The following is a 22,347-nucleotide window of genomic DNA, read 5'->3' as shown; positions in this document are numbered from 1 at the left end:
GTATTTTAATATATTTGAGTGTTTTGAGTGATTTCTAAGTTATTATACGAACCAAGTTGTTTAGGGACCTTCCGAAATGTTTAAAATGCGAAAAAATGTCAAAAGCTGGTGCAACAGGTGCAGATGCGCCGCATCTGTGATGGATGCGCCGCATCTGCAGACAAGAAAAATCCCGTGAACTTTGAATGCGTCGAGAAAGGGTCATGCGCCGCATTTGGACCATCTGATGCGCGGCATCTACTTCAGATGCGCCGCATCTGAGCCAGATGCGCCGCATCTGCTACAGATGCGCCGCATCTTTGTCTGTATGTTGGATTCTGCCCATTTTTTTTGCACAAATACGGGAGTTTATCATTTTTTCTCATTTTTTCACCTACTACTCCGAATTCCATCTCATTCTCTCTCAAAATTTCAATCTCTACTCACTAATTGAACCGATTAATCCCATCTTTGAGCATCAAATCCGAATATCAACATGAGAAAGGTAAGATTAATCCTAAACACTTCATGATTCTTGTGTTCTTCACTCTAAAAATCAGATTTAGCTTGTTCTTAGTGTGAGGATGTTTGAATGTTCATGTTTTGGTCATTATATGCTTAAATTGTTGCTACTAATCCTTATTCATGCTCTAATTTCATGATTATTTGCTTAAATCTTTACTTTGGAAATTAGGGTTCTTCATGAATTTAGGGGTTTCGGACTTTTGGCCATTAAATTATTCAATTGAGATATTTTGAAGTTTGATTACTAGTATACATTAACAAAATCACATGAACCTTTGTTGAATTACACGAACACACAAATTATTGAATTTTAGGGTTCTTGAATTAGGGATTTTGACTTTTGTTAACTAGTAAGTGTTCTAAGTTGAAGTTATGCAAATCATTACTTATGGTAAACACATGTGAACCTTAACTTGGTGTTATTTCGATTTGAAAGTAATTATTATATAAGTTAAGGATTATATGATTAACCATTTTGATGAAGTTGTTGACTTGAGATGAATTTAATGTTCTAAATGTATGAAAACCATTGAATGCATATTGTTTAACATGCTTTTTGATGAATGCCTATGGTTCCATATGTTATGACATTGCAAGTATTTGGTGAAATGAAGCATGCTATGTATGATTATACTTGTAAAGTGATTTGAATCAATTGGCATACTAATTCATGTTTGCTAAGAGTGAAAATAGTTCATACCATGTTAAGATATTGGTTAACATAAACATTGAGATTTAATTGGAACTTAACATATCCACATGGTTTTCGCTAGGTACAATATGAAAGATGTTTTGAAATTCTTTAACGCTAATCAACTTGGTTTGTTATTTTGTTTGTTTGGTTTTGTTGTGTTTTTGTAGACTAGAGCATCATCATCAAACCCTAAATCAAAGAAGCAAAAAGCCCCAGCAATTGTAGATGAGGATACAAGTGAAGAAGAATATGCTGCTGAAGAGGAAGAAATGGATATTGATAACCGGCAGTTAAATGTCCGTGGATTAACCACTCCGGATCCATGGATCAATGCAGTTTTGAGGCATCCGGAATACCATGAACGGATGAAGGCACTTCTTCACAAAGATGTATATCCGGGGAAATATATCGATTGGACACCATTAGAGGAAGCCGGCGAATATCAAAATTTTCGCAACCTTTTCCGAGTTACGTATCACGGCCATCGAATATATGCTTGGGAAAACCTGTTCAGAATGCAAGAAAAAGTGTATCCACTTTTAGTCAAAGAATTCGTTGGTTCACTTAGGGTTGATTACACGTCACCAACATCGGGTACATTTATGAGATTTCGTCTTGGAGGGCAAGACAGGACATTAACGCTGCTGCAATTTGTGAAGGCGTTGGATATTTACGAAGGGTTGCCACATCAACTGATGCAAAATTACTTTAATCAGTGTATATACTATGTTTCTTCTTTTAATCATTCAGAAGCATGGGTGGACATGAGCAATACCGCATATAGTGCAAGCAAGCAGACTTGTAGCAAGCTACGTACCTACGAGCACCGATGCGTCCAACGATTCATTTCAAGTACCATAAACTGTCGAAAAGACAGTAGTAAAAAAGTCACTAACTTGGATATATGGTACATTCATGCAATAATGGATCACTCCCATGTTCATATCCCGCGAATGATTCTCACTCTCCTCCTCGAAGAAAGGAAAAAGATTACACCAATCATGGGCGGCCATTTTGTAACCAGGATTGCCGAACATTTTCGAATCAACACAAGTGGGTTAGAGGAGAAACATATGATTGCCTTTGATAGAGTGAGTTATACAAGGGCGAACATTTTGATGAGAGGGTCGAACGGCCTTCTAACTAGGTATGAGGATCCCGTGAACAGGCAACCAGAACAACCCCAACAGCAACCAGATCCACAGCCGAATGTTGGAAGTAGTTCGGGTCCGGGAAATGATTGGGAGGCTTACATGGCGCGCCAGTTTTCAGATATGCGACTCCATAGTGATCAAAACACCCAAAGGGTAATTGATCACTACGATGCAGGTAACAGGGAGATGCAACATTACATTGATGTTGCGAATGATCGAACATGGTATACTCAAGCAGGGCAGCAAAATCAGCTTAATTGGATACATGAACAGGCTGTGTCATACGCTGCAAATCCCGCTAACTATACCCCCTCTCCTTGTCCTGCATACGATCCTTGGGTTCGAATGGGTGATCCATATCCTGCGCCTTATCCTCCTCCTCCTAACCCGCCTACTGAAGACACTGCGGTTGTCCCTGCTCAAGGAACTTATCAGGGGTACAACCCCTCAATATTTCAGGACGACGATGCGGGAAATCAAAGCGAAGGTGGAGCTGGCCCAAGTAACTCATTTTGGGGATTTTTCTGAGGATGACGTAATTTTTCCTGATGTGTGACAGGTTTGGTTGATGTTGGTTTATTTCAAAAACAATTTCTTTTCAAGTTTGGTGTGTAATAACTAGATAATATTTTGGATAATTGTGATTTGAATAATTTAGATAATTGTAAGTGGGGTTTTTAGTACATGGAGTACACCCCCATTTATTTGTGTGAATCGTATGGTACCTTTGTTTGAATTGCTACAGGTGAGCATTGTGCTATATGCTGCATTTTTACAAAGACTGGCAGTAAGTTCAGCACATACTTAATTGGTGATTGTTTTGTGGTTGCAAGAAGCGGATGATGTTCTTATGCTGGCATTCAGTTCAGCGCCATCACCCCATGAACTTCAGTTTTAATCCTTGAAAGTAATAAACTCTCTTACACTCTTTGACCCTCTTGAATTTAAATTTTTCTGATTTCATGTAACGAGGACGATACATGAACTCAAGTGTGGGGAGGAAGTTATAAATTCTTTTGGGTTTTTGATTTTAGTTAAAAAGGCTAAAATGGTGAAAAATTTTAAACTTTTATCTTCATAAATTCAAATTTTGTTTAAAATTTGTAGATTTTAAAACTAGGTCTATACACCGAAATTATTATCACAAAACAAATTAAGAAACAACCAAATGATTGAGTTTGTCATATAAAAGATATAATCATCATGCTATACCACATTCTAGATGAAATGAAAGTCATCAAGTAATTTGTTGTTCTAACAATCTAATCCAATGTTCATCCATGTAATGATTGTGATGGAAGTCAAGTCTTCCAATATGACACACTTGCTAACTTATGTTAGAAGTCGTAGTCCAGAACAGCTGTAGGTTGACGAAAAATCTTGAAAATTCATCTCTATCATCGGCTGGAAATCCACCTCACCTCAGCATCAAACAGGGTTTTTGGTGGTCAGACTTATCCTAACCATGAGATGGATCTGTCTCGTACAATGGGGGGGGCACGGTGCAAATTAGCTTTTAAGACTAATGAATCTAATCCCCAGATGGATGATCTCCGTAAAGATCAACCACATCTATGTTGACATCGGTTAACATACATATGCCATAACAAATTGAGGTGTGCAAACTCATGGTTCACCGATGATATTTGGACATGATATAGTTTCTTCTAAAACTTATGCTATTTTATGAACTATATTGTGTAAAACCATTTTTAGGACATCCGGTTTCAAGTTCCATGATACTTCAATCATGGGGGCGAGTAGTTTGCTAAGCGCCGACTGAGGCTTCGGTTTTCAGTTACCCTCAACCGGACTTTGAGGTTAAAACCGGAAAACTTGATTAGTGTAAAAACTGACATGAATAATTTTCAAAACATAAAAGGTTTTTAGTAAAGGTCCTAATTTCCCTAAGGATCCAAATTTTCAAGAAATGTGGACTTTAAAATCCACCTTTCGACTTTGGCATGATTTCATTTCGCGTGTGTACTCCAAAGGTGTGTGTACTCAAAACGCGTGAGTTTAATTCATGTGTGAAATAAGTGTGAGTGTGTATATATTGTGACCCGAGTGTGATTTCCATATAGCGTGAGTTATTGTGTTACTAAAAAAACTTGTGTGTCTTGTGTATTATATCGAGAGAGTGTGAGTCCCATTTTTTTTGTGTTCTCATTTAAATAAGTGTGTTTACTATAGTAAATTTCGATTTCTTGTAAGTCTTGCTTGAGGACAAGCAAGGTTTAAGTGTGGGGATTTTGATAACGCCAAAATTATACATGTTTATTGTCGTTATTTCTATCCATTGTTGTTCCATTTGTATGTAATTGTTACACGTATGTATTGTAATTCATGTACATTTGTAAAAAGTCCATTGTGAATGAATAAATGAAGACCAACAGCGAAAACAGAGTTAAAACGAAGATCGAATGCGTAAAACAGCCCGAAACCACTGAAACAGGTCCAAATGCGGCGCATCTCTCTTAGATGCGGCGCATCTTTACACCAAATAACTCCCGACAGTTTCAGATGCGGAGCATGAAGACTTCTGGGCCAAAATAGCAATAGATGTGGCGCATCTGAGATGGATGCGGCGCATCTGTCCCAGATGCGGCGCATATATCCCAGATGCGGCGCATCTGACCCCCTGCCGACAGTCCTGAGTGCAGAATCGAGCTGGAATCTACTAAACGTAAAGAGATGCGGCGCATCCCAAAGAGATGCGGCGCATCTGGTCACTTTCTGGCCAAAATACCTAACTTTTGAGGCTATTTAATGAAGCAAATGGTTACTTACTGAAGGACTCTTCACTACTATGTTCTCCCCCAGTTTTAAGACGATTTTCAAGGTCCAAGGAAGGCTGCAAGTTAATCTCCACTCTTTCAACATCAATATTAAGCTAGGATCGTTTATCGTAATTGGTACTATTGTTCTATATCTTTTTAACATGAATTCAACTTGTATTTACTGTTTCATTAGTTCTACTATGATTATGTTAGGCTAAAAGCCTTGTGTGTTTTTTTCAATGTAAGATTTATGGCTTGGGATTGTTCTATACTTTGATGTTATGCTAGTTATACATATGTTTGATTGATTTAATTATCTAGTTCAACCGTAAGAACCATTGTTATGTATGTTTAGATCATTACTTCAATTATATAGATTGCAACCTATTAATGTGAATTAACTAGGAAAACAATCTATACTTCAATACATCTAGTAATCTAGACGATTAGATACATACACTTAAGTGATTTTGTTATGTGTTTAATTCGGTAATTGAATAAGTTCCAAAGCAACATAGTTATGAAATTACCTCAAGTGATTGTTGTAATTAAGGTTTCACGTGAGTTTAACCGGGTTGAATCTAGTTAGTTAATCAATCTAAATCACCATGTTCTTTCAAGAGATCCATTGTTGTAACTATCTTTATATTCTAGTTCAATTATACGAGTTATGACTTGATTTATGTGAATTTATCAAAGGCTATAATTTGTACTTCAACACCTAGTGATCTAGACACCTATATGTGAATATAAGATGGTAATTGGATGATGTTTAGGTTTTACAATCATGTAGTTTACTTAGAGTGATCTTAGTAAACTAGGTTTTATGTGAATTTAACCAAGAAAGAATCCTGTTGATTAAACATAGTTCTTAAGTTTATAGATATTGTGAAATTGATATAAACTACTCTTTTGTAACTATCGCATAACGGTTTTAATTATAAAAGAACAATCCCTGTCATCTATCAAGCATAGAAGTAAACACCGCATTCTCATTATTGTCATTCATTATATTTATTTACTGTTTCGTTAAACAAAAACACAACTTCAAATATAAACCCCCTTTTTAGAATAATTAATCGTGGTAAAATCATTTAAACAAACTTCTCCCTGTGGATCGAACTGGTCAATTTACTTGCTAGTTACTACATGATTGGGTTTTAGTTGCCTGTATTATGTGTTAATTATTAAGCATATTGTCTACATTTTAAAGGTTACGTCTTGACACATCAATGACAAATATGATATTACATCAAATGATTATCAAGAAATGTATCCAAGAAATGTAGACTTGCCTCATTGGGTATGACAAGTCACTATCAAGGTAATAAATCCAAGAGGAATCAAGCACTTAATGCATATATTACTTGTATAGGATGTTGGGTATCTTTGCAGGTGTTAAATGAAGTAAAGAGGCCAAAAGAATGAGGTTTAAATGGATTCAAACGGCTATACAACGTATAGATGAAAGTGACCAGACAAGCGTGCGGTCGACCCACGATCGACCGTGACCTAATTCGTGGCAACGACTAGTTTTTTTTATCTCTCACTATAAATAGCAAAAATTTTAGAAATTTGAATGGGGACTCTCTTGCATGCTTCAACTAAAATATATCAGAGAATCACAAGACCTTCATTCATATATGTTTGTGATTAGCAAGAGAAATTCTACAATCTCATAGATTGTAGAATTGATGTAAACTTACTTTCAAATTACTATATTTGTGAGTTTACTTAGTGTGATATTATCCTTTGAATTGTCTTAGGAATATCATCACTAGAAGAATGAATCTTGTACTTTGTAATAAAAGTAAAAGCTAACTTAGGGATCATTTTCCTTTAAGGGAATTAGGAGGTTGATTAATTCCATTGGGAATTAATACTTGATTAATTTCATTGATCTAAGTTAGAAGTAATATTTTGAAGGGATAGAAAGATTAGATGTGTTATCTTCTAGGCGTACAAGATTTGTAAATCGGATCTCCACCAAATTTGGAGAAAAGGCTTAGTGAAGCAAACTCTCGATAAGAAGTATCGAGGAGTGGATTAAGGTGGATTAGTTAACATCCACCCGAAGCACTATAAATCATTGTGTTTATGTTCTTTACCCTATCTTCAATATCGTTTTAAACATAAACACGATGCACATTAAGTTTTAGTTGATTAAGTTGATCAAAGTCGATTAAATATTGTTAATCATCGAAAAAAATTAAAAATTGTATTAAGTAACTATTCACTCCCCTTTAGTTACTTACATATCCGTACTCGAAAAGCCTAGTCACTCATAATCTAAAAGTGACCCATAACGAAGTCTGATCATCCGATTAGTTTAACTACTAAGTCCGGATGTGGATGTCAATCCCAAATAGATCTATCCCCATTATTCGCGTTTACCATAATCCGGTAGTTATCAATATTGGAATCGGGATTTCGGTAGATTATAAAAGTTACTCCATAGAATATAGTTTAGTTACTCATGTCCACAACGTAAATCATAATAGAAACATAATTCTCATTCCAAGATACAAAGTGTTTAAAAGGAACCACAAACTCACAAAGTTCACTTATATCAAGCTTTGAAATACATAAATTGTATTAAAACAGTAAACTGCTTTTAACAAAAGATAAAGCATGTAGTAAAACAGTATACATGTTTTGATAACGAAAAGTATGCAATAAAACATGAAACATGTATTCTTACCCCAAAAACAATTATAAAACGAGTCAAAAGGGGCTATGAAACTCATAATGAACTATTCAAGTGTTCGTGTTGTCAGTCGCGGTGTCAAAGCCAACGGATGAAATCCGAGACAATGTACCTATGTCAATTAGTTTAGGTCAGAGACTATATTATACTAATAACAGTAATAATTTGAGTTTATACTTTTTTATGAGGGTTTTACATGATCAGTTCGGGTGTTCGATTTCGTACAATACTTAGTTTCCAAGCTTAATGTTTTGAGATTTTTTGTTTTGGACCGACAATTTTACCCGAGTGTATATCCCAAAATATTCATCTATATCCTATGAGTTTACTATCCAAAGTTAGATTATTGTGTCCTATTTACAACCATGTAAGGTTGGCTTCCATAATCGAAATAAAAGTTGGTCAAAATTGTAATATCTTACGGGTGTGTAAAACTGTCCAATTTGACACTCTAAGCTTCTAAGCAAGCTCAATAATAGTAAAACACTTTTGTTCAACTTAAGACTCTTACAGGGGACTTTTAAGACATAAATGAACACATGTTCAAAAGGAATCATCTCTAGGTCTTCTTTAACCTAGTTTTTAAAAGTGTAGTTCTTGACCAAAATTTAACTACTACAAAACCTTGTGTCAACTTATGGTTACCATATCTCAATGGTTACTACATGAATTTAGGTGGTTCATTTTGTGAATGACTCCTTTTTATGTCCCATTTCCAAACACAAACACATATTTTCATAATCATCTTCATTTTAGACTAATACATGATTACTGGGACATAGGTCAGATTAGCTTAAAAACTGACATGCAGTGACCAAATAAATATGAAAAATGATTTTTTCTTTTCATAAAATTATAAAACATTAATTGGAAGTCAGAAACATGTATATGAACCTGTGGTAAAATTATTAAGTCCAGAATTAAAGTCTAGAGTAGTTTTTGAAACTCGCTTTCAAAACAGTTTTGAAGGAATGTTTTTATTTAAGTGTTGATTAATGTGTTTAATCCATTTTTTATGGTTTTATGTAATCAAATCTTCAAGTTAACTTAGTTATGTGTATTAGAACATTTTTACCGTTGACGAAGATGATGAAGAACACTTAAAGATAGATGAAGGTTGGTATGTGTTCTTGATTATTTTTGAGAGGTCATTACCGGTGTTGGTTGGACGTAATGGTATACAATATTGTGATTGCGAGATCCCTTCTTGTGAAGGTTTTAGTAAATCATGGTACGTCTTAAATAGAAACGTCTCGAGATGTCTAATTGGCGAGGTTAAATTAAAGTGAAGAAAGAAGGCGAACGAGGCGTCTACCCCGAGTTCTTATAAGCTTAAAGATGACACCGAAGATTTGAACTACATGGATGCAATTTGATCATGCCTAAATCTAAATTGATTGTTTTAGAATCAGACTTAAGTGCTTAATTTCAAATACACACTTTCGTTTTACATATCACACGCCTCAGTTGTTTATTAATTAGTCAGATACTACACATCCAATACCATATTAATTAAATTTCAGGCAGGATTTAAAATCCATGAAAATTTGATTTTACCATTTTTATAGCGTCTCAATTTTATTTTAAATTTAATTTATTTATTTTTTTAAATTTTTCCTACTTATCGGCCGGAGGTCCATTCGGAAGCAATTTCTCTATCCGTCGAATAGAGAGAGGGATGACTTTCTCTACTTTTGAGAGTGTTTTACTCTTGGTGGAGAAATGACTTGTTTTCGTTCTCGGTTAAGAGAATGATTGTCTACATCTCACCTTCCCATACACCACACATGTGGTATTGAGTTGTTGTTGTTGTTGTTGTTGTTGTTGTTGTTGTACTGAAAGATGAAGAATAGTTTAGTAAGTATACGCGGTATAATTCGATTATTGTAATAGTTTTTGACATTTTCTGTAACCAATCCTTTTTTTATAGTCGATATGTGTTGTTCATAAATATAGCTTATACTATTTTTTTTTTTTTACTATTATAATTATAATTATTGTTATTATTATATTATTATTATTATAATTATAATGTATATATATATATATATATATATATATATATATATATATATATATATATATATATAGTTAATATTAAAATGCTATCATGATGATGTCATTATTAGGCTAATTCCTTGTTAAGAAAAAATCAAAAAGAAAAAGAAAAAAATATAAGTATTGTGGGTGATGTCATTAATCTAAATAATTTTGAATTAAAATTAAATATTATTAATTATTATTATTATTATTATTAAATCTTATTAATAATTATTTTAATTATTAAAATTTAATAATTTTGAATTATTTTAATTAATTATTTTGAATTGAGTACGAGAAGGTATAAAAGCTAGACAGAAAAAAACCAATTCTAAATTTATATTTTAATTTACACTTTTAAAATAAAATAACAACTAATAGCTAAATAACTTTAGCATTTACGTTCACTTAATAGCTAAAAAATATCATTAAACTGTTTCGTTTAAACAAACTCGTGGTTCCACTGGTCATTTCACTAGTATACATATATATTCGGCCCTATTATATGAGGCAACATCAAGCGTCGATTTATTAGCGACTTGACTGTCGCTTAGAGGTTAAATTAAACTCCAGACTTGATTTAAAACCCATGGAAATTTACTTATACCATTTTCATGACATCGATTTTATTACTTTTTATTATGTATGTATCTATTTTATTCTTGTTATTTATTTATTTATCTCTATTTATGTAAATTATTTACTTTATTTATTTTTATTTTGTTTTGTTTTATTTTCTCCTACTTTTTGGGCCGGAGGTCTCCTTGAAGCAATCTCTTTATCCGTCGAGTAAAGAGAGAGAGGACTTTCTCTACTCTTGTGAGTGTTTCACTCGGGGTGGAGAAATGATTTCTCTTTATTCTAGAATAGAAGAAGGATTGTCTACGTCTCACCTGTTGGGCATGTTGTTGTTGTTGTTGTTGTCTCACCTGTTGGACATGTTGTTGTTGTTGTTGTTGTTGGACCTGTTGGGCATGTTGTTGTTGTTGTTGTTAGCTTTCTCACAGTTCAAGCTTTTGATATACGTACTATAAGAGATCAATTTTAATGCACTTGATAGATATATTTTTATAATTGACCAAATAAAAAATTTTCATATGAAGGGAAACAATTTGTTACCTTTAATAATTATATTGGTCTCCATTAATAACCTAATATTGATCTCGTTCTTTCTTTATGCAAGATATAGTTGTATCATCATTACTTAATAGTTTTACGCTGTGTTCTCGAGTTTTTTTTGAGCGGAAAAGAGTGGGATGGAAAAGAGAAGAGAGAATAGTAATGGAAAGGAATGTAATAAAAATAATTTAGATGTATTCTTAAGTTGCAAAGATTATAGACTAATTAGTATGTTCTCCAACCCTTTCCTTCTCACTCCTTTCCTTTCTTAAAAAAACTCAAGAATGACTAATTAGTATGTTCTCCCTCCAACTCCTTTCCTTTCTTCCAAAAAAAAAACTCAATACAGCGCGGTTATATATTGCCAAACAACTAAAACAGGTAACAAAATAAACTAGCCACAAACGTGGTTATATATATTATTACCAAAATAAAAATGACATTAACAACCTCTATCTTCCAAAAAATCAACAACTATAATTTAGCGACTAAAAGTTAACATTCGAGAAATAAGTTTGGCCAGGTTGAAAGTCCTTAGGAACAGCATGTCTAGCCACAACCACTTCGTTGGTTGGAGATGTGAGCCTGAACGTGAACGGACCTTGAAAAGATGGATCAGTATTGGCTACCCAAACCGCACCCCAAATATTGTTCATAGGAGTAAAATAATGAGCTCCTGCCTGCGCTATCTCCACTGATTTTAGTCCACCATCTTTATCTCCAAATTGTATCGCGGTTGAAAACCAGTAAGGGTTTGTTTTCGAGTCCATCTTGAAAGCGATCTTTGTTCTACCATAGTTGCATGGAACCCTGCATTTACAAAGTCTTTATTTGGTCCTTTTTTCTTAAAATTTAATACCAAAAAAAGAACCAGATTATATACAAACCTTTGAATAGTTTAATAATAGTTTGTATAGCTGATACTTTGTATTCTGTTTGTTTTCACCCTTTGGTGAGGCCGTTTGATTTGGTTTGGTTTGGTTTTTTTAGTTGGTCACGTTGTTGGATTTATTGTATAAGTTGTAATTATCTTCATATCTGTTAATAATGTTATTATGTTTTCTGCAAAAAGATAAATAAATATTAAAATAAAAAAAATACAAACCTTTGAAATTCAATATCTACTTGGCCAAGTTGGCGAAGATTCGCACCTTGTCCTGGTTTCGCCATTGCACCAAAAGCAGTTCCGCTTAGATCAAAGTGGAACGGAACATTGTTACATGCACCAGGGCATTCATCTGTTATAGTCACCCTAATTGGTTTTCCTGAACAATAAGGCTCTTTGGTGCACTTTATCTGATCATATGAATTAAACAAAAGAACCATATAATATAATTCCATAACATAACAATCTTATTAATCAAATTCAAATCATGGAATAAAAATATTGTATTAATTTATTCACCTCATAACAATCCCCACATCCTTTGCCTCCCATAAAAATTCTAGAATTACCAGCTGCTATCATGGCAGAAAATGGAGCCAATTTTACATCATCAGCCCATCCACAGGCTCCTCCTGTCCATTATCAAATTACAATAATTTATAAATCAAGGATTTTTCTAAATATAGGTTGTCGCTTATGTGCATAAAGTGTTCTAATAAATACAGGTTGTCGGTTATGTGCATAAAAGTATTGTATATAACTGTTATATATTGACTTTAAAATAACAATTAAGTAAATTGAAGTGTACAACATGTTTGTTTATGCACTTGTGTATACAGTCGTTAGAAAAATTCATAATAAATTAATATTACAAAGTAGATATAAATATAAACAATAGTAATTTTGACACGAAAAGAAAACAAAATAACAATAACAAGTATGTGGAATAATAATTAATTAATTACCACTTCCAGCACCAGTGGGATCTCCATACCAAGTTCCTAAAGCAGGTGAAAATCCATAACTTTTAACAAAGAGTTCATCATCAAGGATTGAACATGATGATTGGTTTGCAAAAAGAAAAAAAGTTAAACAAGCAGAAACGAAGATAGAAAAAGGGTTTAAAAGTTTGAATGCCATTTTAGTTTGAAGTTTCGTTAGGAATTTTTTAGAATTTATAATGGTAATCGCAATGGTGTAATTAAGGTTAGGATTAATTAGTAAGCAAATTTATAGTAAGTTTATCATATTCAATATTTCTGTTTTGTTAGCTTCTATTAGAAAATGGTAAGTAAATAATAAATATTCTGAAGATAAGTTATAATCTCAAACACCGTAATAAGTCAAGGATATATAAAAGGCTTGTACGTAATTTTGGAAAAAATTAAACTCTAATTAAGTATTCGATTTCATCTTGTCTAATGTTACCTATAATTCCAGTTCAAACATGTGATCTTTTCTGCATATAGAGTAGTAGAGTACCAGAACTCGACATTTTGGATATGTGTTGGAAACGATCAGGGAATAACAGGATAGGTCACGTACACTCAAGTGATAAAAAAATCCCCTTCCCCGAGCGTATTACAATGTTGGTGAAGGTGAAACGATGTTTTTTTTTTACTCCGTAATAAAAGAACGCTGTAAGTAAATCGTCATTCGGATCATGTCTCTCAACGAGTGAACGCTTTACATAGAGAAAAAAAAAAAAAAAAAAAAAAAGGCATGTTGATCAATGCATTTTAAATAAAAATTAAATGGGGTGAGAGAGGCTCGAACTCTCGACCTCAGGATAACTCTTGTTGCTATGAGACCTACGCGCTAGCCAACTGCGCCACCACCCCATTTGTGTTTCATTGCTGCCTTTTATTAATATAAACTCAGTTTTATGTTTGAGTTTAAGCAGAGATATATTCATCTCTCTTGGGTATAATAATTTTTTCTTTGGGTATAATAATTTACGTGAAGCTTTTGGCTCAGCTGCTAATCTCCCCGTCTAAACCCTTAGAAACAGATCTTCATACTGTATAAATCGTAAGTCTACAGTTCTCGTCACAGGGAGTATTTGAATTTTGACAAAGGAAATAATTTTAGTACACATACGTTATGAATTAGAGAATACGATCGATATTCAGTAACAATAGTAGTATAGTACCATGATCATGGTCAACGGAAAAGCCTGGATCAATAATGGAAGAAACTTTTTTTTTTCCCCGGCAAAATAAGGATTATTATAAAACAACAATTACAGCTGGATATGCCCAGGCCCAAAAGAAACAAAATACATCCACCAACAAAAACACAAACACAAGCCCAATCAAACAACAAACCTACAAAATCTAATCCATATAAAACTTCATATTCGCCCATCTCAGCCTCCAAATCTTCGCCACTTTGATAACAGCATTCGATTGTTTGACTTTAAAAGTCAACAACTTCAGTCTGATGAAATTCACAATCTCTTTGCACAATTCATCCTCAGACCTCTTCTTTTTCTTAAAGATTCTGCAATTCCTTTCCTTCCATATCCAATAAACACAAGCAGCAAGCACTAGCCTATTGATAATGTTCCAAATCTTATTAGTATATGGATACTGGGCAAGCCTGCTTACAATTTCATTGAGGCAATTAGGCAGGCCTTGAAATACTAGATTAGCCTTCAAATTCCTCCAGATCTTAATACTGTATTCACACAAAAAGAACAGATGGTTGACAGAATCTTTAGTCTTCTCACAAAGAGCACAGACAAAGCTTTGATTAGTCATCCATTTTTCTAATCTGTCTTGAGTATTCAATCTATTCAGGATTGCAAGCCATAAAATAAAAGCACTTTTTGGATCAAACAGCTTGAACCACACAACATGATGCCAATTAACCTTACTTTTATTACTTCTAAGATCCAACCAAACCTGTTGTGTAGAATAATTCACTTTCTTCCCTTCATTAGTTATCCAAACACAATCTTCATTATTAACACCAGAATTATAATGAATATGAGGCTTGATCTTATCTCTTAGGCTAAGTAAATACCTCCATCCCCAGCTATCATTATATTTGGCTCTAACATCAATAATGGAAGAAACTTGATCAAACGATGAAGCATGTTTGATCATCACTCACAAATCATGTTTGATTGTCTATCAAAATGTGGTAAGGATTGATAATTGCCTACAAAGCATGGTAGTTTTTGTTCTGTAATTTATAACATCATGGTTCAAAGTCATTATTACAACTCATTATAGCGCAATTTCTGCTCTAACAAAGAACCGTTTACTTTCGATGAAACCTACATATTCGATAATTGTCAACTAGTAGAGGAGTGATATAATCGTTTGAATAACAAAGAAAAAAAATTGGAGAGTGAAAAGATCTGTTCTGCTCATAAACCGATTACATATCTTTTAGTGGTTAACAAATTAATAGACTATAACAGTAACCACACCATGTATGTATAATAACACTATCCGTATAGTTTATATATACTTATATCACAATATTACACACATAGAAAGTTGCAAGAAGCTATAATGATTTATCTTGAACCATATTTGATTGATGAAATGATGATTTATAATCTACACACGATTAATGAATCAGTTTATAACACAACTTTTTCAGAGTAATATTTCTATAAATATGCAGCAGCATTTTTCTTTCCCAGTAGCTATCAATCAAGTAAAGCATAATAAAAGAATAAAAACCTCAATTGTACAATGTTGTTATGTTATGATTCTTGTATGTACAGCTGTAAAGTTGAAGTTGGTAATACTATGTAGGAAGGCGAACTCATTCACGAGGCTCCTCAATAGGAACACTTGTGTAGGTGATCGTTTGATTCTCGGTCATCACACCGTTTTGTCTGTATTTGGTCCATGATATTTTCCATATTTGTAACAGGCTTACCCTGTAATAAAATTTGATCAAATTCATGAGAGAGAGAGAGAGAGAGAGAGAGAGAGAGAGAGAGAGAGAGCGCAATATTACAGAGTACTATCAATTTTGTATCAAGTACTGTATAGTGTGAAAAGATGTGTATTTATATTCATATTTGATATTTAATTGTGGAATCTCAGTTTCATTAGCTTCATTGAAGAAGAAAGTGAAGAAGATGCCTGAAACAAGTATGGAATACGAGTCATTTCAAATGGTAAAATAACTCTTTAGTGGCCAAAATGACAGGTTGGGTAACAAAGCATAATAACCAATATGCGTCCTTTTTATTAGGGTTAAAGCCAAAAATAGGCTACAAACTTACACAAATGTACCGATGTCGCCCACAAACTCATTTCCGTCTTACTGTCGCCTACAAACTTATAAAAAATGTGCTAATATAAACAAAATACCTTTTTTTACCGTCAACCAATACGTGGCTTCTAAGTAGTCATGACACGTCGGTGATACATCGAAACAGAATTGAAAGTATATGGGCGACATCGGAACAGAACTGAAAGTATATGGGCGACATCGGGACATATAAAACGAATAAAAAAAGTTAAATAATTAACTTTACCGGTTCAGCAGTTAACCGGTAACAAAATGTTAACATCAGCACAATTTTTATAAGTTTGTAGGCGACAGTAGGACGGAAATGAGTTTGTGGGCGACATCGGTACATTTGTGTAAGTTTGTAGCCTATTTTTTACTTTAACCCTTTTTATTATGGGTACAGTTCAGCTACTTGGTCGAAAACATTGGAAATTTGTAAATATAACTACTTAAAATTACAATTTATTTAAATTTTTAAATAAATAAAAAATCGGATTAGAGGTTGTATGCCTTTGAAGTACATTTTGGACATCTTTCAACCAGTCTGACTCACAGGACCTTTCGCCTTTTCCGTAAAATTAATATATATCCGAATTTTCATTATTAGATACAGTATAAAAGAACCAAAATGACTCATTCATAAGTGAATGGGTATTGCCGACCAAGAAACCCAGCTCAATAGTCGATGCAAGTGGTGTAAAAGTGTTCTAAAAAGCAGACTGACCCAAAAAAAACATAATAGTCATGACATAATTAGTAAGTGCTTAAACTACATGAATTCAGGAACCAAAAATAAATTGAATACTCCTTATTTTTGAATGGAACTTTTGAAAGGTAAGAAATTATACCTCTCGGTTACAATATCCCTCTTCGCAAGCATAAGTGTCAAGAACACAGGAACCATTGCAGCACATAAATGCTTGAGAGTGTGTCCACTAACAACATGATGAGTCCATTTGTAGATTGTATCATCTGCAGCTTCTTCAACCTTTGCTAGAAGATAAAATCCTGAAAAGTGTACATTGAAACTTAATAAGTACTATAAAAAAGTATGAGGTATTTTCAAGTATATGCATAGACAAAGGATGATATCAAACCTGCAGCCCATAGCCAATACGTAGAATGCGTGTACATTGGAGGAAGTATAATGGCCATCAAAGGAATGGCAATCATTGGTATAAACTGAACCAAGGCATACGGTCGGAGATCATCAAAAAACCTATCAGAAAAGTAAATATTGTTGACTTAATATCCCAACCACCCCTACTTATATTGTTGACTTAAATGCCTTGAGGTTAATATGAATACATATAAGACCCTGCAAAAGGATATAATTACCTCCAGTACAAAATGCTTATGACACCAACCAAAATCAATGGAATGATAGAGTATGTTCCCTTTCGCTGGTCAATTCTTTCAATGATAAATATTGCAACAATTGAAGTGAATGCAAAGGTCATCTGGATACGCATAAAATCAAGTGAACAGTAATATAACATGAGATGATGAAATGTTAGCATGAAGCTCGTGCTACATTTAACTATGCAATATATACTTAATGATAAAGCTCACAGGCAGGCGATCCCAAACAAGGGTAGCATCATTCGGTTGAAGATGATAGTATGATGATCCAAAACCAACAGCAGTCACACCAATGTAAAAAAATGTCCAACCACAAAGCTCCCCTTGCAGACTTGGTTAAAATACATGCATAAGGTTTCATTAGTTAGAGCAAAAAAAAAAAAAACTAAATTATGTCCAATACAAACAAGATCCACCAACATACCTCAACTTAAAAAAGTTTTTATAATAGCAGAGTATGAGCCCTATGACACCAATAATTAAGAAAGGCACATTTGAAATCACATTCAAAGCATTAGGTATACCTGAAAATATGAAATTCAATAGCAGAGATAAACAACCAAACAAGCATATAAATAAAAATAATAAAACTAGGTATGACATTTTGCTAAGTTGTGATGTGGTCCAGCGGTTTTAGGGGAGGTCAGGAGTTCGACTACATATTAACCCAAAATTTCATCCCTGCCATGAAGTTCCACCCATGACACCTTTCCCACATCGCGTTAGGGGGTTAAGGGGAGGGGTTTTTTTTACCGTCCATGTATGGGATTGGTGCGGGTTTCCTCCTGGGCACGTAGTTGAAGGCGGGTATAACTGTGTAGGAGATTAACGCGTGGGTGGTTAAGTCCTCCTGAGTGATCCTAACGGCTGTCCAAAAAAAGGTATGACATTTTGCTATTCAAATTACAGTTCTATTATCCAAACACATTGAGTCTCATATAACCCTAAAATACACAATTGATTGATAACTCTATTAACAATAACAAAATTAAACACATCATATTAACAACATAATCATACGGTTACAAAGCCCTAGCTTAATTCGCTACTTAATAATATGAACTATTGAAATGATAATTTACCTAAAAATTGACGTTGATCGGCGAAATCATGATACTGTTGATCTTGAGGAATTGAAGGAGTAACAAACATCAATACGATAAAGCATACAACTGCTATCACCGATATCATTAAAGTTCGATTAGCCATAACTACTGAAGCTATATGTAAATATATGTATGTCTGAGTTTGTGATTTGAAATATATATATGATTACGTAAGCAGGTGGTAGTATATGAATATTTTGATCGTCGGTGAGAGTATTGTTATCGGAGATGGTGTATCGTGGCCTCGCGTGTGATGTTAACAGTATGGCTGTTTGACTAACGGTGTTTGGTAATAGAATGGATATAAGGGGTAAAGATGTACATCCTTAAACTTGTGGACTAACACTGTATTTTTGAGTTTTTTTTTTTTTTTTTTTTTTTTCGCTGAAACGAATCGAAAAGAAAAAGGATGAGAGTGATTTACTATCCTTTTTAATTCGTTCAAATATGGATAGAGAGTATTATTAACAAAATATTAATTTATTATCATTTCTAATCGTCTACCCTCCTCTCATTTTCGCTTAAAATAAAAACTCGAGAATCACTATTATTTTTTAATTCGTCTATTTCCTTTCTTTTCCATTAAAAAAAAAAATTCTCGAGAATGCAGCGTATGGTGAATTAGTTATGGTGGTTTTATATTATAGTGATGGTGGTTAATACCTTACTGTATGTATACGAAGTAGTAATTATTATAAGATAAAATGGCGAAAATACCCTCATATGATTGGCACATATTTAGTTTTAATGGACAATATTAACGTCTGTTAGAGTGACTAAACATAATATTTTAAAATCATAGTGACTATTTTTGCAAAAAAAAAAAAAAAAAAAAAAAAAAAAAAACAAAAAAAAACAATAGTGACTAAACTTAAGATTTTGAGAAACCACAATGACCATTTGTGTAATTAAGTCAAGTTTCATGATATCTCACAAGATTTTCCATGTTCAACTTCATATCTTGAGGTGGTCAGGAAAGGATTTGACTGAACACAGGCCAACCCGATTATACAACATACATCTACGTATTGCATTCTCCTTAATAATTTGAACAAAGGAAATCCTCATTCGTTTATCGTTTGATTAACATAAATTTACTTGATAAACCCCAAATTTAATGTTACAAAATATACGTTTGAATTCAAATGTGAAAGTAACGCCATGATTCCCTTTTCCATATGGTCTAATGATGTGAAAACATATATAGTGAGTGTATATGTATATAAAAGGGGCCCATTTGGTATCTTGAAAGAGGAAAATGGGTCAATCATATTTGCAATAAGAGGGTTGGGCTTTAACCATGCATGAAATGGTTCACCATTACCAATTGCGTCTTAAAAAGACTTTGAAACATGTGAAAGAGTGAGCTCAAGTGCTCAACCAAGTTATAATTAAAGGGTATGGGATTTTACTATTTGTAGATGCTATCATGCAATATCATGAGAATTGTACTTGTATCATGTACATAACTACATTATGCATTGCCACTTGTATATGTTTTACTTTTCTATATCATGTTAGAACATTTGTCACTGTCAATATAGTTTGTAAATGAGAACCATTAGAGCATTCGGAGTCGTGAGTTTTTTTCACCGTTTTCCAAATTTAACGTCGGGACGGTAGTGGTGCCGACTCCCTACCGGTGTTAAAGACCACCGTTTTTTGCCACCGTTGAGTTGGTAACGTTGTGCTGTGTTTGATTTTTTTGCAATATATCCGTTATTCAACGGATATATTTCATTAAATATATTAATACTATTATTAATTTATTATTTTTATAATTCTATAATCTTCTATATAAACACATACATTTTACTCCAAAACACAACACAAAATTTACTCCCAAAAATACTTCTTCAATATTTACTCCAAAACACAACACACAATTTCATCTATATAATCAAAATAATGTATTCCTTATCATCGTCTAACGAAGAGTATGTGATGCAAGTACTCGATACAATAGACAACGATGTGTTAGAAAGTGAAAATTAGGCGGAAAGAATTACGTGATAGGGAAGTGCATGAGGGCTTACGATCGAATTTGATTGAACATGTATGGGCTAATCATGGAGGAGTAGTCGACAGTGCATTGTGTTTTTTTTAAGTAATGTATTTTTTTTATTAAGTAGTTTTTTTTATTAAGTAATGTATTTTTTATTAATGAAATTTAGTACTCCGCATTGTATTTGTATGTATATATTCAATAATCAATAAATATAAAATAATAGTAATTGAATTAGACACTGAAATTTAACACTGAACGATTTTCCCTGTTTTGACCTTAGTGTTATATGTCAAAGTTATGAAAGACACTGAAATTTAATACCGAGTCCAGTGTCACGACTCTTGATTCTCTTAAAACTGTCAACATTCGTCAACAAAACTTGTGAAGTTTTAAAGCTAACAAACCTAAAGATATAATATCGGACATAGTTTTTATAACACGTTTAGTAATCCGTATAAAAAGCATGAAACTGTGCATGAATGTAAACTTGCACAATATTTATTATATTCCTACTATATATACAGCAAGAGGAGTAATTAAATAAATTGAAATTCTTAATGTTCTTTTTAATCGCATTCTAAAAAGTAATTCTTGCATCAACAGAGGAAAAAGAATATTGAAGTCGAAAAAATAAATAAAATAATAGATAAACGACTATATTTTGTCACTAAAGTTCCTTTTATTAATTTTGTACGTTTAATTTACAAGTTTAACCCAAGTCTATATACCAACTTCAAAACAGTTACGTACACAAAATACACTAGAATTTTATTTTTATTTTTATTTGAAAATTACACCCTCAAAAAAATGAAAGATGTCTTTAAATTCATAGACATTTATCATCACTACAATAGGAACCTCATCATGCATTTCCTTCATATAAGCAAACAAAATATTATTATTAAATGCACCATGCTTCAAGGGAACATTGTACCATGAAGATTCAATACCAACTTTTTTAAAAGAATAAATTATTTTAATGATAATTTCATAGATTTACTGACCACATCCAGAATCCTACATATCCTTATTAAAATATATAGAGAGAAAGAGTTAGTATTAATTTTGAAAACGAACTTGCAAACTTGCATCATAAACTCACACAAATAAACATATCTTCCATCACTCCTCATCAAAATTTGTTTTTCATTATAGTTTTCACTGTATATTAATTTATAATCCGCGACTTTATAAAAATAATAATTAATAAGTAATAATAATACTCGTAATAATAATACTTCAAGTCAGCCTCGGCTTTGTTGCTTTTTCCTGAATTTCCAGTGTAGCTCTGCTAGCTTTCTTCGCGGACATTGTATTTATTGTTATTTTTTCTTAATAAAATTTCTGGCTATAAAAAAAATAAGCATGAGAAAGTTATAATAACAATAATAAATTAATAGTTGATATTTATATAAACTAATGGTTGATTTGAAGAGATAAACGAATATGATATTATAATTCAGACTCATCTACTATGTGTGTTACTACTTTTATCTATATCCATCCATTATTATTATTATTATTATCCTTATAATAATATTGTAAATTCGTATGCATGAATACATAGTTTAATTTTAACTATATATTATATATTAATTTATTTATTTATGTAATATTATAATTATAATATGAGTATGAATATGAATATTCATGAATCAGTTCCCTAAATCAAGCGTGTGGTCTGGTAACCTCAACCCGAGTTGACTCTACCAAGATTTTCTTTT

The 22,347-nt window shown here is 32.9% G+C and overlaps 3 protein-coding genes and 1 non-coding gene across 4 annotated transcripts; all 4 read right to left on the bottom strand.

The window, feature by feature from the left end:
* Window positions 1–11,486: 11,486 nt before the first annotated feature.
* LOC139901621 (expansin-B15-like) lies at window positions 11,487–13,024 on the bottom strand. The gene is made up of 4 exons (XM_071884314.1): window positions 12,850–13,024; window positions 12,404–12,516; window positions 12,104–12,294; window positions 11,487–11,808 (listed from the first exon to the last, which is right to left on the bottom strand). Exons 1-4 carry the CDS (start codon window positions 13,022–13,024, stop codon window positions 11,487–11,489), a joined length of 801 nt encoding a protein of 266 aa, XP_071740415.1.
* Window positions 13,025–13,639: 615 nt separating this feature from the next.
* Window positions 13,640–13,725, bottom strand: TRNAM-CAU (transfer RNA methionine (anticodon CAU)). Its single transcript is given in 2 exon segments — window positions 13,640–13,675; window positions 13,688–13,725. It is a non-coding gene; the product is annotated as a tRNA-Met (tRNA).
* A 495-nt stretch (window positions 13,726–14,220) lies between these two features.
* On the bottom strand, window positions 14,221–14,994 carry LOC139901620 (uncharacterized). Its single transcript, XM_071884313.1, has one exon. It carries the CDS (start codon window positions 14,992–14,994, stop codon window positions 14,221–14,223), a length of 774 nt encoding a protein of 257 aa, XP_071740414.1.
* A 407-nt stretch (window positions 14,995–15,401) lies between these two features.
* On the bottom strand, window positions 15,402–18,977 carry LOC139898064 (uncharacterized). Its single transcript, XM_071880770.1, has 7 exons — window positions 18,592–18,977; window positions 17,934–18,033; window positions 17,720–17,840; window positions 17,486–17,607; window positions 17,245–17,366; window positions 16,996–17,155; window positions 15,402–15,785 (listed from the first exon to the last, which is right to left on the bottom strand). The coding sequence occupies exons 1-7, from the start codon at window positions 18,716–18,718 to the stop codon at window positions 15,668–15,670; spliced, it is 870 nt and encodes a 289-aa protein (XP_071736871.1). The 5' UTR covers window positions 18,719–18,977; the 3' UTR covers window positions 15,402–15,667.
* Window positions 18,978–22,347: the final 3,370 nt, after the last annotated feature.

This window comes from Rutidosis leptorrhynchoides, chromosome 3, assembly GCF_046630445.1.
Source record: "Rutidosis leptorrhynchoides isolate AG116_Rl617_1_P2 chromosome 3, CSIRO_AGI_Rlap_v1, whole genome shotgun sequence".
NCBI classification, from domain to species: domain Eukaryota; kingdom Viridiplantae; phylum Streptophyta; class Magnoliopsida; order Asterales; family Asteraceae; genus Rutidosis; species Rutidosis leptorrhynchoides.
This window is presented reverse-complemented; position numbering and strand designations above follow the sequence as displayed.

Coding starts and splice junctions, on each gene's coding strand:
- LOC139901621 (XM_071884314.1), bottom strand. CDS start 13,024: ATGGCATTCAAACTTTTAAACCCTTTTTCTATCTTCGTTTCTGCTTGT. Junction 12,517..12,849: donor TCCCACTGGTGCTGGAAGTG/GTAATTAATTAA, acceptor GATAATGGACAG/GAGGAGCCTGTGGATGGGCT. Junction 12,295..12,403: donor GATGTGGGGATTGTTATGAG/GTGAATAAATTA, acceptor TCATATGATCAG/ATAAAGTGCACCAAAGAGCC.
- LOC139901620 (XM_071884313.1), bottom strand. CDS start 14,994: ATGATCAAACATGCTTCATCGTTTGATCAAGTTTCTTCCATTATTGAT.
- LOC139898064 (XM_071880770.1), bottom strand. CDS start 18,718: ATGGCTAATCGAACTTTAATGATATCGGTGATAGCAGTTGTATGCTTT. Junction 18,034..18,591: donor CGATCAACGTCAATTTTTAG/GTAAATTATCAT, acceptor TCATATTTTCAG/GTATACCTAATGCTTTGAAT. Junction 17,156..17,244: donor GTATTGGCTATGGGCTGCAG/GTTTGATATCAT, acceptor TACACTTTTCAG/GATTTTATCTTCTAGCAAAG.